At 40.6% G+C, this 12,909-nt stretch overlaps 1 protein-coding gene across 1 annotated transcript in view; it reads left to right on the top strand.

Moving 5' to 3' along the window:
* ANK3 (ankyrin 3) overlaps positions 1 to 12,909 on the top strand; it is a 210,925-nt gene that overhangs the window by 158,248 nt on the left and 39,768 nt on the right. The window contains exons 29-35 of the mRNA XM_050899157.1: positions 5,591 to 5,802; positions 7,590 to 7,797; positions 8,374 to 8,470; positions 9,683 to 9,911; positions 10,515 to 10,640; positions 11,414 to 11,536; positions 12,028 to 12,054. Coding sequence (XP_050755114.1) covers positions 5,591 to 5,802; positions 7,590 to 7,797; positions 8,374 to 8,470; positions 9,683 to 9,911; positions 10,515 to 10,640; positions 11,414 to 11,536; positions 12,028 to 12,054 — 1,022 coding nt within the window. The remainder of the gene's footprint in view (positions 1 to 5,590; positions 5,803 to 7,589; positions 7,798 to 8,373; positions 8,471 to 9,682; positions 9,912 to 10,514; positions 10,641 to 11,413; positions 11,537 to 12,027; positions 12,055 to 12,909) is intronic.

Here is a 12,909-nt window from a genome sequence, read left to right as displayed (position 1 = left end):
GTAGGGCAGAAACACTGCAAATGTTGGGTCAGTGGGTTTGAAAAAATATAGTAAACCTCATCACAGAAGGGTACCTAAAAGCAGTGGAACAGGCAAAAGAGCAAGCGTGGCCCAGAGCAGTATTGCTTGGGGAAGAATTGCTTCAGCATTGAAGGCAGTAGTTGCAGCCTTTCTGAAAGAAAAATCTCACCACCACCCCCTCCTTCTCTGCACACTAGCACGAGATAGGAAGTAATGATTTGGCATTTGGGTGAAGTATTGGTGCCTTGTCAGTGGTGAGGTAGTCAGAACTGATCAGCTGCTTGCTTATTTGCTTCGTGCGCTTTCCAAACTGAGCGTAGTTCAGTTTTGGGATAGGAAATCTGGGCACAAAAACACTGTTCTAAAGTGCTCCAACTTGCATCACTTCCAAAGAGCTCTCCAGAGGTGCCATATGGATTAATTCACATTTTACAGAGAAGAGAGCTGAATAAATAAAAACACTTTGAGAGAGGTGGGCATGAAGCCCTCAGTACTTAGGGCCTAGAATAATAAGCTTCAGATTTTGGAGCAAGAGCACAATTTTCTGGTCGTTGAGGGTTTCAGGTGGCTCTTCCCTTCTGGGGAACTGCTGTTTGAGGTTAGCGGGTATATATACAGCCAGTGAATCACAGAAAGTATGATGGACACTGGAGTATTCCCTTAGAGTGAAAATATTTGGCACCTTAAAAGCCAAGCCGCAGAAATGCCTTTTACCAATCCAGGCAATCATTTATGAGAAGGAAAGGAGAAAAAAATACTGCAGACACACCCAGAGCACTGTGTTGATTATTCGTTCAGTTCATTTTAGCTTAATCCTTCTCTAGTTAGGAAAACAAAACAACAACACACCACCCCCACCCCCGCATTAAAATAGTACAAGGGTCTTGAAAAAATTCTGCTCCAGTTAAATGACACCTTTTCTGTGTAAAAGGTCTTCCAAGCAATGACATAAAATTACAAATTTGTAGAATTAAGAGCAGGTTGGTTTTTTTCATCTGAACTTTTACTGATTTGTTACAAAATACTGCAATTGGACTTGGCTCTGAAGGAGTATCTTGCATCTCAGAAGCCATAACTTTGGAAGAAGTTTTATTCCAGGTATGAAGTCTGGAGGCAGAAGCAATCTTTAACTGAAATAAAAAGCAGCCACATAATCAGTCATTTCCAGAAGTTTAGTGTGTCTTTGCAAGAAAATTCATCTGCACAGTCATCTCTAAATGCCATAACATGCTGCAGGAGTGCCCGTTGTTCTATTAAAAGCAGCTGGTCCACTTTGTGTTAGACCTGCTGTGATTTACTAGTTCTTTCCTATCTGTGTAGTAAAGGAGGACAATCAGACTTTTATTCCTAGGTCCTTAATATGCTGAATTTTTAAAGATGCAGTTTGCTTCTTTGTTTTGTTTTTCCTGTTTTGGTCTTCCGCTTAGCTAGCGGGAATGAGAGCGAGGACATCTTTGCTCCTCCGTGGGGACTGCTGAAAACATGCCTGTTCTTTACTGGAAGCAGCACCATCTGCTGGAAAACCTCTTCTCAGACTCCAAATAATCCAGAGCAGGAGGCAACACTTCAGGGCACTAAATGAAGGATTAAATAATAGCAGAACTTTGCTTTTATTATCATGAAAGAACAATGAACCATGATGTAAAGAGTCAGTTTTTCTTTGTGCGTCAGTTTCTGCTTAAGTAGTTTTTATTCTAAAGATTGTGCTGTACTTAGGCAAATATAGGGCTGAGGGAATACAGGGAACTTGGCATTTTTAGGAAGAGGAGGAGTTTGGTTCCAAACACAAGAGTAGCAATTCACAGCTCTTAGCCATATTACATTTATTTAAACTTGAATCAAGTAGAATATATAAATTTTATTTATTTATTTACTTAGGAAGAAGGTCTCTGTCTTGTAATTGGTAAATAGGTTACGTTTTCAGCCGGGCTCCTTTTAGATATAACTTGTGCTTGCTTTTTACGTTCCTGCACCCTTTACGCGTACCTGTAGACAAATTGTGGGCATAAATGCACACACTGGGGTAGCTAATCTTTTGACAGGCATTTGCAAACTAGTGAGTGAGCCAAGAGATGCAAACATTTGTGGCTACAATATGCTTGCAGCTGCACAGTGTAGTTTCAGATGGGAAGCAGGAGTTTTTACATAACTACTTCTTTGAATCTACAGATCAAACCAGAGTGTGACCTTGTTTATGCTTGAAGTTTAAAATACCGCCATAAATCACTCTGCAGTGGGTTTGCCACATTTCCAAGAAAAGTTTTTAAACATATTGCTGTTAAACTTCATATTGTGAATGGCAAGATAAGAGACTGCGCAAAAATAGACAAAAGAGCACATAAAGGACGTTGCCTTATTTGAGGATGAGACCTCCTTGTGGCACTGGGAACGTCTAGTTACACGTGTGAAATACTGAAACTGGGAGAGTGGGTCTAGTTACCAGCATTTTAAAGACAAGCCTCACTGCCCTCAACTTCTCCTTGCCCCTTCCCGTGTACTCTTTCTGCCTCCATCCATCTCCTGGACTTTTCTCCATGTGAGCGCTGCCTCCTGGGTGCCTCACTTTTAGTGCAACAATTTCTTAATGGGCAAATCTCTGTATGGGGGAAACTGGTATCCGATGCTTATCCCACCTTTCAGTCTCTGCACAGTGACAAGGTCAGCTCTGCTCTAGCCGGTACTGCAGGAGGGTTGCAAAACTCAGAGCGCTGTTCAGTCTGCTAAGTACAGATGAGATTTGCTTTTTCAGTGCTAGCAAAACTCTTTTAAGGCCCAGGTAAGGGAAATCAGATACCAGATCACACAAAGACACCTTGAAGCTCATGAAACAGCCAGGTGTTCTGTGACTTCTCTTATTCCGTTTCCAGTCAGAAGACACTTGCTTTGCGTTACTTTATCTGAAAGTAAAAAAGAAAGGTATTGGACATGGGATGAGTTTGATCCACAACTACCTCTCACCTGACAAAACTGATGTGATTGCTTTCCTTGACCTGAGCCCCACCCTGTGTGAGGGTGGGGTGGCTGGGTTTCCCTTCTCCTGTCCAGGAACCTTAATGTAACACTCCTGTGGCAGCATGGACTAGAGGGTGGGGAGGAGTGATCTTCCTTTCCTCCCTCCTTTCCTTCTCTCCATCTCATCTCTCCTCCATCACTCCCACCAGCCACCTTAGGATAAGTGTACCATACACTTGGGTGGCAGGGGAAGACAGATATGCACAGAGTATTCACAATACCTTTGTCTTGACTTACTAAAACTTAATGGCCATAGGTGTTCTTTGGGCTGTCAGCACAAATCTGGGAGACAGTGACATCAGGAGACTCTTCCCAATTCTGCCACTAACCTTTCTGCTTTACCTCTCTCTGCTTTGCCATTTCTGCTTTGCCATCCCTATCTGGAAGATGAGGTGTATAGCATACTTCTCTGTGGTTAAAAAAAAAAACCCTCACAAAACCCAACCAACCAAACAAAAAATCCTTCGAGGTTTTTAATTGAAACACATTGCATAGGAATGAAGTGTCAGCAACTGAGGAAAATAGTAATGATGATAGCTCTTTCTGTAAAACGCATGAGGTGTGTTCGGGAAACGTGACCTCTCCCAGGACTAGTTTTCCCTGTTTCATTAATTCTGTCATGCTAACGCTGCATTTCTCATGGCAGTCAGAGAGGTCGTTTGATTGCTCATCATCTTTTTTTTCTGTTAGAGGGCAACTTCATATAGAAGCTTACATATGTATTATCCAAACGTAACCTCCCTATATATAGTCCAAATCCTCTCCATGCCTGACTGTTGTTCTGCCACTCTAATCTTCACATCTTCTTCCTCCTCTAAAGGAGAGTGCCTGCCAGGCTCAAAGGATTTTGAAATGTTCTTATATAAAACACTAATTTTCTACTTCAGGAGAATTTTAATTATCTTTCATCTCTGTGAGCATTTTATAGTGCTAGCAACAAACACAGGAGAATGCATAGGATTTACCAGTCAAGATTATACCTGCCTGGGAGTTTAAGAATCCAGTTTGTCTCCTGCACAAGCCATTGCTTCCAGAGGCTGCAGGCAGAATACCTAATTCATTAGAGGGCTTCAGATACCAATCTCTGAGTCAAAGCAAATGGAAGCTGACAATATGATACGAAATTATCCTTTTCTGGTAGGTACATATGATCCACAGCAACACCGTGCAATTAATCCAAATTACCTGCTGAAAGTTTTAAAATGGAAAACTGACATTTTACCAAATTTATATTCTAATTCATTTGGAGCTGTAATTGAGCTTACATGTTCAGAGGAGGAAAATGTCTCAGTCACATAAAGTAAAGAATTTTACAAGTGTCTTTTGTCTTGGTACCATTTCTGGTCCTCCTGCTTTCGCTTGCTGCATCTGATAGAAATGTCATCTTTCAAGGAACAAACTTTCTTCTGTAGGAATGTGGTGCCCTTTTTAAGGAGGAAAGTAAGAGCGGAAACTTGTGGAGTGCCGGAATGATACCCAGTTACAATAGCTAAAAAGGCCGAGTGCAAGGCATTACAGGAGAAATGCATGACGGTTGTGTAATTATCTCCATTTGTGAATAGTGTTTATGTCACAGGGGTTTCACTAGTGTACATATACACACACATAGAGTTGCATAACTAGTTATATTTGTGACATATCACAGAGTTTTCCACAGTGCATATATGTCTATGTCATCTACTTAATTAGTTAATATGGGTAGATACTCCATGCACCTTTCTGAGCCCTGGTGACCCTATGAGCTGGGAATGTGGCCGAGAGCACTAATTGTTGATGACCTGTTTCTGTTCCAGTGTGTCTGAGGATGCATTAAGTTTCTCTAGGAACTGAGGAGCACAATGCAGTTATTTTGGGGCAGATACCCGAATGGCTGAAAGCCTGATGTGGGAAGGCATCCTTGCTATGGTTTCATTGGTAGTGCTGGCAGACAGAGCTCTGTCACATCCACAGTTTACCGGAAAGCTCAATGTCTGGTCAGGATTATATGGATGCCAGTCTGGGAGATAACTTTCTTGAGTGCCTTAGCTGGGCAAACTCTGGATTGCACAGCTGGCATGAAGGTAGATAGTTCATGAACTGACTGTGATTTCCTGTAGTTTTCTGCATGTTGGAGCTATGTGAGGGAAGAGGCTGGAAATAAATGTCTTTTGAAGGTGTGCACAGAAAGATCAGTGCACTTGTGTGCTTCCAGATATAGATGAGAGAGGAAAGAAGCTTGACCATCTCCTTCAGACCTCCTTGGACTTCTATGCTGTGTGACAAACCTGCCATCCTACGGCAGCTGCTGCTGCAGAGACTGTCACACCCTAGTGCTTAGGTGTCCTGGCAGATCTGTGTGTCCGGGGCTGTTGGCCCTCAGTGTCGAGATTTATGCAAAAGTTCCCAGAGCAAACTGAAGCTTGATAATTAAGAGCACTGAACATTTTTTTTTTCCTGTAGCAAATAAAAAAACTTCTCAAGCATTTTAAGGCATATTCAAAACCTCACACTCACAGATGTGTCTGGTATGAACCTGGGCAGGTAATGCCTGAATGTTTTAACTGTCTTCTCCCACCAGAGCTGGACAGCATTGAGGAGCTAGAGAAGAAGCGCATCTGCAGGATCGTCACAAAGGATTTCCCTCAGTACTTTGCGGTGGTTTCGCGAATCAAGCAGGAGAGTAACCAAATTGGCCCGGAGGGCGGGGTGCTGAGCAGCACAACGGTGCCGCGCGTCCAGGCATCCTTCCCTGAGGGTGCCTTAACCAAAAGAATCCGCGTGGGGCTCCAGGTAAAGGTGCCCTCGTGTTCATATCCGCAGCATCTACAAGCGCATTGTTGGTCTTAATGCATGAGGCTTGCAGCTAAGGAGCCTCCTGCTCCTTAGTAGTGGGTTGCAAGGTGGGTAGTATTCACACCTGAGATCTGAATTGGCGTGTGTCTGCCCGGGCACGCTCTCTGGCTCTCAGTGCCCCTCTGGTGCAGGTGATGCACAGTCCTCCTCCCTGTGGCAAAAGCCCAGCTCCCCTTTAACCATCACCTTGAGTATTGCTTAGCATCTGAAGAATGGAGAGAAAAGCAAAGACCTGGAGCCACCACAGCCTCAGTGATATTGTCTGCCATCTTCCTTTTGGCCGCGGCTGCCAGCAGGTATGAGCTGCACAGCCACTGTGCAGTCCCAGTCTCCTGCGGCAAAGTAGCAGCTTGCGATTGGTGTCACTGGGTTGCCCTTTGCCATAGGAATGTGTTTGGTAAGGATTTCATGCAGCTGTTTGCCAGCTGTTACTGGGTCAAAGAACTCCTACATACGTCTGTTGTAGCTTAGGACATTCACCATTGGTGTTTCTAGCGATGGGTGGAATCTGGGAAGAGCAAATAGCTTAAACTCTCCTTAAACAAACTGCACAGAAAGTGGAGAAACATTCTGTAGGAGGTATCTTTTTCTTTGAGTTCTGTTAATTATCACTTAAAATTACTTAATAACCTGACAAGTCTGATGGGTTCATGAAATAGGGATGCTGGTTTGAATTCCAGTACTTGGAATTCATGCTGGAACATTTCTGTTAATGATATTTCACATCTAAAGATGATCAATCTTGAGAAAATGGAAGCTCTGGTTATACAGCTGCCTTTCCAGAGCTCTCTAGTGTGAAGGAAGCACGACGTCTCCATATGCAGTGTTGTGACTGCTGAGATTGCAATGTAGCTACATATTCTATGCATATCAATACATTGTGCAGTTCGAATAAAGCAGCAAGTCACAGGTCAGTCCGATTGAAACAGACTTGAAAGTTTAAAAAAAAAAAAAAAGGCAAACTAATGCAAAACCGTATTTCCCATAAGATGTCTGTCACTTTTGAGTTCAGTGACATGACATGACAAAAACTACAAAAATTCTATAGCATTTCTTCCTATATTGGCTATTTTTCCTTTCTTCCCATATACAGTTAGGAAACCTTTCAAGGCACAAAATGGAGGTAGAAAGTCTGAAATTTGCTTATAGCTTTTCTATAGCTTAATGCATTCTGTATGCATTTGACCCAAACAAGTATTTCTTTCCTAATAATCAATAGTGGAATAGCATAGGAAGCACTGACTACAGAGGTAAGTCGGAGTACATAGTATTCCTCAGGAGCACTGATTAGTGTTTGGCAGAGATGTGAGAATTGTTCAGCATCTCCAAGACAGAATGTCTAGTCCTCACTTCTCAAGTGCAAAATAGGCCTCTTTTTGCATTTTGAAATTGTATTTAGTATCACCCATCACTGTAAATTAAAAACAAAACCAAACATGCTCTGAAAAACTCTCAGCAAATACTGCAGGCAACCTTCTGAGATTTATAGTTTTGCTCTACAAGTTAGCTATTAGGAAATCATAAGTGGGTTGTTGAGAAAAATACTAAGCATGAATTGTACTAATAATCACCCTTGAGAGCTATACGAGAAGGCTGTCTGGGAAAAAAAAGAAATAAAATTCTACAGAAAATAAAAGGAAAATTGAATTATGTTTTGGAAAACAGTTCTGCATGTCTATAACCAATTTGTAGCTCTAGTTTAAATACTTTCCCTGTGTTGACAGGCTCAACCAGTTCCAGAGGAAATTGTCAAAAAAATCCTTGGAAACAAAGCAACTTTCAGTCCCATTGTCACTGTGGAGCCAAGAAGAAGAAAATTTCATAAGCCAATAACCATGACAATTCCTGTGCCGCCTCCGTCGGGAGAAGGTGTAACCAATGGGTACAAAGGAGACACAACGCCCAGCCTTCGACTTTTATGTAGCATTACAGGTTAGAGAAAATCATGCTCTTTGCAAAGGTTTCTGTGACAGCAATGCCTCTGTGCTTGCTCTCATAACTGTACAACTCGTGCTTTTCAGTAAGGGAACATGGGTGTTCTTGGTCCAGTAGAGTTCAGATCAGTTCTCCTGAGCAAAGCCAGCTGAGGTCATTTGAAAGGGTCCCACTGATTCCCTGGGCTTTGAATCTGGTCTCATGCCATTGTAAAAGAACTCTGCCAACAGATATTAAATGCCGTTTTATATTTAGTCAGTATGAAGAATTTTAGCCTTGGCTATTAAGCATGGTTGTCAGTAAAAGTAGTTTGCAGAAATAATTCTGTCCTAGCTGATATCAAACGGGGGGGTTGCTATTGACTTGTAGGTATGTACTTTGCTTACATCAGCATCGTTTTCTGGTGTGTAACATATGATGTAATATATAATATGAGCTCAGCTGTTGGAGAACATTATTGTCTAGATTCTCTTTTTATGTGTGAAGCAAAATAACTTAAGATAGAGATATTCTGATGTAGTCTATATATGCTTGGTGTTTGAAAGAAAATCTCCATGGTTTATATTTACATAGGAGGTACTTCACCTGCGCAGTGGGAGGATATCACAGGCACCACTCCGCTGACATTTTCAAATGACTGTGTCTCATTCACAACCAACGTTTCAGCCAGGTATGGTAACAGAGCTTGCCCAATGCACCTAGGGAGTAGTTCCCCTTGATTAACAAAGTGCATAGTTGTGGGGTTGTTTTTCGGCTTTCTGTAAGTCTTTTGCAAGACTGATGAAGCAGTAATGGACCAGATGCTTCTTTGTCACTATGCATCAGCATCTCACACATCCAGGGTTGCGCATGAAGCTTTGTCCTGGCCTTTTCTGCTGTGATGATGTCTCCTGGCAATCACACATACTGTTTCTCTAAAGGCTGCGATGCAGCCTTTGTTTGTTTTTCTGCAAACAGCAACAGAAAGGGAAAGCTTAAAATGCTCATTCAATAAAAAAATTTGGGGTATTCATAAAAACATATTTGTTTAAAAAGTTAAAGACATTCAATTTCTGGCTGTGGCCTTTTTAGTTGAAAATTACTTAAAATTACTCTCACAAAAATATCATTTGCCAAAAAATGGTTTGAAATTAATTTTGATGGACCTAGTGGACTTAGATGCTGATTGGAGGCTTTCAACAGGATCTGTACAAATCATGCATCCTAGTGGAGAAAATTCATGGTATGCCAGGTAAAGAGTTTATCGTTCAGTACATAATATTTGCATCTATAAAAAGCTTTATAAAGAGAGAGAATTGCTGAAAGAACCAAATAGATCAGGGCTGAAATATTGTGGAAAAGACATACAAACTACAAATTAAAGTATTTGTAACTTGTATCAAAATTGTCATCAAACTCTTAATCATAAAATGAGAAAATAACATTAAAACATCTCTTTGGGAAACTTCACTGTGGGCATATTCGGTTTCAATCTATACAGGAGATGAGATTTTGCTGCATGTATGTGTTATAACGGAGGTTGTTTTAGCAAATCAAATGTACAGTGAAGCATCAGCACATTACAATATACATGGTGTGTGGTCACAAGAAGTACAATTTCCCCGCTTTGGCTTCAAATGAGGCTTAAAATAGACAGTTTTATGAGATACCAGTGTGAGAAGGGTCAAGTAAGTCTATCAACATTTCCTTGCCAGGTATTCCCATTTTTGGATAGTTAAAGCTACACTGAAAGTAGAAGGAAAAATACAGCTTTGGGAAGTCTGCAAGGACAGTACACATGCAAAATGGCCAAGGATCACAGAACATGGTTTCTCTTTAAAGGCTTAAGCAATGTTTGAGCATAATGAAAAGTTGATTTAATGGTTTGCTTTTTCCCCCTCAGATTTTGGCTCGCAGACTGCCATCAAGTACTAGAGACTGTTGGGCTGGCAACGCAGCTTTATAGAGAATTAATATGCGTTCCTTATATGGCAAAGTTTGTGATATTTGCCAAAATGAATGACCCTGTGGAATCCAATTTGCGTTGCTTCTGCATGACTGATGACAAAGTGGACAAAACTTTGGAGCAACAAGAGAACTTTGAAGAAGTTGCAAGAAGCAAAGACATTGAGGTATATTTCTTACTCACAGCCAGCTTCCTCCTTGTAAATGGACAATGTGTTTTCCAAGTGGCAACAGGTCCTGTAAGAGCCACTATAAGCCCAGTTAAATAAAGGTTCACAGCAAGGCTGTGTCAAAAAATTTCTTGAAAGGAAGCCAAAAAAGGACAAGGTGGGGGGAGCATGAGGACCTGTCTCCAAATGGATGCCTCAGGCCAGTCTGTAGTGGGTTTTGCATGTGCTGCTGCTGAGTAGACCTGATTGGGCTTTGCAGACAGCTGATCTGGAATTCCTTCTCATTGGCCCCACAGACACACAGTCATGAGTAGGGCTGGTTTGTGGTGAATACATAGTCACCAGCACGCTGTTTCTTGAAGGAAATCTACCCATTCTTACTCCAGAAAAGCCACTCGTGTAGCTCGCGTTTTCCCAAACTGCCTGCACTCATAATACCTTGCCATAATGCACAGTGATTTTCTAATTTGTTGTTGAATTTAATCTGAGTGGGCACTTGTGCTAAACTCAGGAACTATGATGGGGGAAATCATGATATACTTATGTGCATGGATCTACTATGAAAAGAGGTTTTATTGACTTTTATTATTGCTTTGCTAGGTTCTGGAAGGAAAACCTATTTACGTTGATTGCTATGGAAATCTGGCCCCTTTGACAAAAGGAGGACAGCAGCTTGTTTTTAATTTTTATGCTTTCAAAGAAAATAGACTGCCATTCTCTATCAAGGTAAAAGCAAAACAAGCCAAATAATTCTGCTGATATTTCCGCCCTCCCCCCCCCCCCCCCCAGTGATAACACTTTTTCACCCCGATAGGACTAACTTGCCCCAAGGATGTGAGTGTCACTGTTTAATATGTGAATAACATGGAGAGGGCGCTTTGCACGAAGCCACAAAAGAGCTGCTGGCAGAGCTGGGACCAGAATACCCATGATATGGATTCACAGCCTTTTATTAAAACCATACCTCAAGTTAGACCTCCAGAATATTACCAGTAGATCACTATTTCCCAGGGACTAAGCAAAGGAGATGCATTCAATAACATACCCTACAGCAGAACAGCCCGCAAAAAGTGTGCGCAGACTGTTCATCTCTAAATTACCATGACTGGCTGCTCACTTTCCTTAGCCTTATCATAGCTGCCGTGCAAAAGAAGTTTTTAAGCATTTTGGTGAGCACAAGTGCAAAACATGGAAGAAAAAAATGAAGGTGAGCAGAAAATGTCTCTCAGTAATATCCCACTATGAAACTGTCTGGTTGGACTCACTCAACATCTTGTCTTGCATGGATTTACCATCAGAGAGCCTCAGGCTGATCTAACTCTTTCATGGTAACACCTTTTCTCCTTCAGCACCTCAGGCTGAGCTCCAGCTCAATAACACTGGTCTTTAGCCATTAGATAGCTTCTTGCAGAAAGAAACTCTGAGAAACTCTCCAGAAACCTCCTCTAGGTATCTGAATTACTACCTATTACTACACTGTACTAAAATTTCTTTTCTAGGTAAGAGACACCAGCCAGGAACCTTGTGGTCGATTATCGTTTTTGAAAGAACCAAAGACTACAAAAGGACTGCCACAAACAGCTGTTTGCAACTTGAATATCACTCTACCAGCACACAAAAAGGTATTTGTTAGGAAAAATAAACATTTTCCTTAGGGTTGTTTTGGTTTTATTCTTGCTCCTTTAGTTTTTGTCTATTTTTTTTTTTCCTGCTAGTGATAAAGAAACCCTGTGAAATGCCAGTAATGAGAATGCTTTGGAATATGATGAAGGCTTTTAAAATTTATGTTTTATTGGTTTCCTGTATGTAGAACGCTTTTAAAGTCTCTTGTTACTGTGGTGTCAAGTTCCTATAATTTTTATGATTCTGTTTACAGCTCATGCTTCAGCCTGCAAGTCATAGGTTTATGCTTTCAGTAATGTCATGTGTTGATTTGCACTGGATGTAAGATTTATTTTTTTTTTCTTTTGTGTTGACGTTTTGGATTTGCTTTGCCTTATAAATCAGCTTGCATTTTGTGCTCCCAATTTGGTCCTTTTCATATCCTGATATTCTTTTCCCTGCTGTCCATTATAATATTCCTTGTCTCTGCAATGCATCTTGGGACCAAAAGGAAACAGAGTCAGATCAAGATGATGAGGTAATATAAATACTGTCTTCTGTTTTTATTTCCTTCAGATTTAGTGAAGAAAAGTAATATGTTATAGAAAAAACAAACAACTATTTTTAACTATGGCATTGAAATGAAAGCTACAGAATAACCATATCCTCGATATCTGATAGTCTGTTGCAAAACAGTAGAAGTACACAAATGTGGAAAAAACATGATTATGTATTATGAAATTAAACCAAGCATTGAATAATAGCAGTCTAAAATTTAACTCGTTTTCTTCTGAAAAAGGATACGAGTATAAAATTCAAGTCCATTTTTTGCAAAATCAAGAAGAGTTTAGTGGATATGATTTTACCTCTTGGAGTAATACTGCCAATGCTTTGGTAACTTGTATTTCTGAGAAGGAAAGAAGTATTGCTGAGGCCACAACAGTGGCCTATAATATTTTACTCTTGAAAATAAACTGGATTCTTCTGAAAAAGCAAAATAGCCAAGAGCAATTTCTAAATATTGTGTACAAATCTATTTTCAAATAAACCTCAGATATTTGCAGCTTAAAAATCCACTGTTTGCTGGAAACTGCAACATTAGATTGTCAGGAAATGGAGTGGGTTTTACCCATTAGAGGTAGTAATAAATAAGATCACCTTACAAAAGAAACTATATAGATGTATCCCTAGCAGCAAAGTTTTCTTCTCTTCCTGGTGGCAAATAAATAGCAGTAGCCACCTGCTGATTACAATAATAAAAACAAAACAAAACACTCCTTATGTGTTAAAAAATAGTAATAGCAACTACATCACACTGTCTCCACAGGATTTGTTCCCAGTGAGCTATTATATAGCTATAACAATAGTTTTCTTTCTAAACAAACCATATTTT

The sequence above is a fragment of the Gymnogyps californianus genome, chromosome 6 (assembly GCF_018139145.2).
Source record: "Gymnogyps californianus isolate 813 chromosome 6, ASM1813914v2, whole genome shotgun sequence".
NCBI lineage: Eukaryota > Metazoa > Chordata > Aves > Accipitriformes > Cathartidae > Gymnogyps > Gymnogyps californianus.
This window is presented reverse-complemented; position numbering and strand designations above follow the sequence as displayed.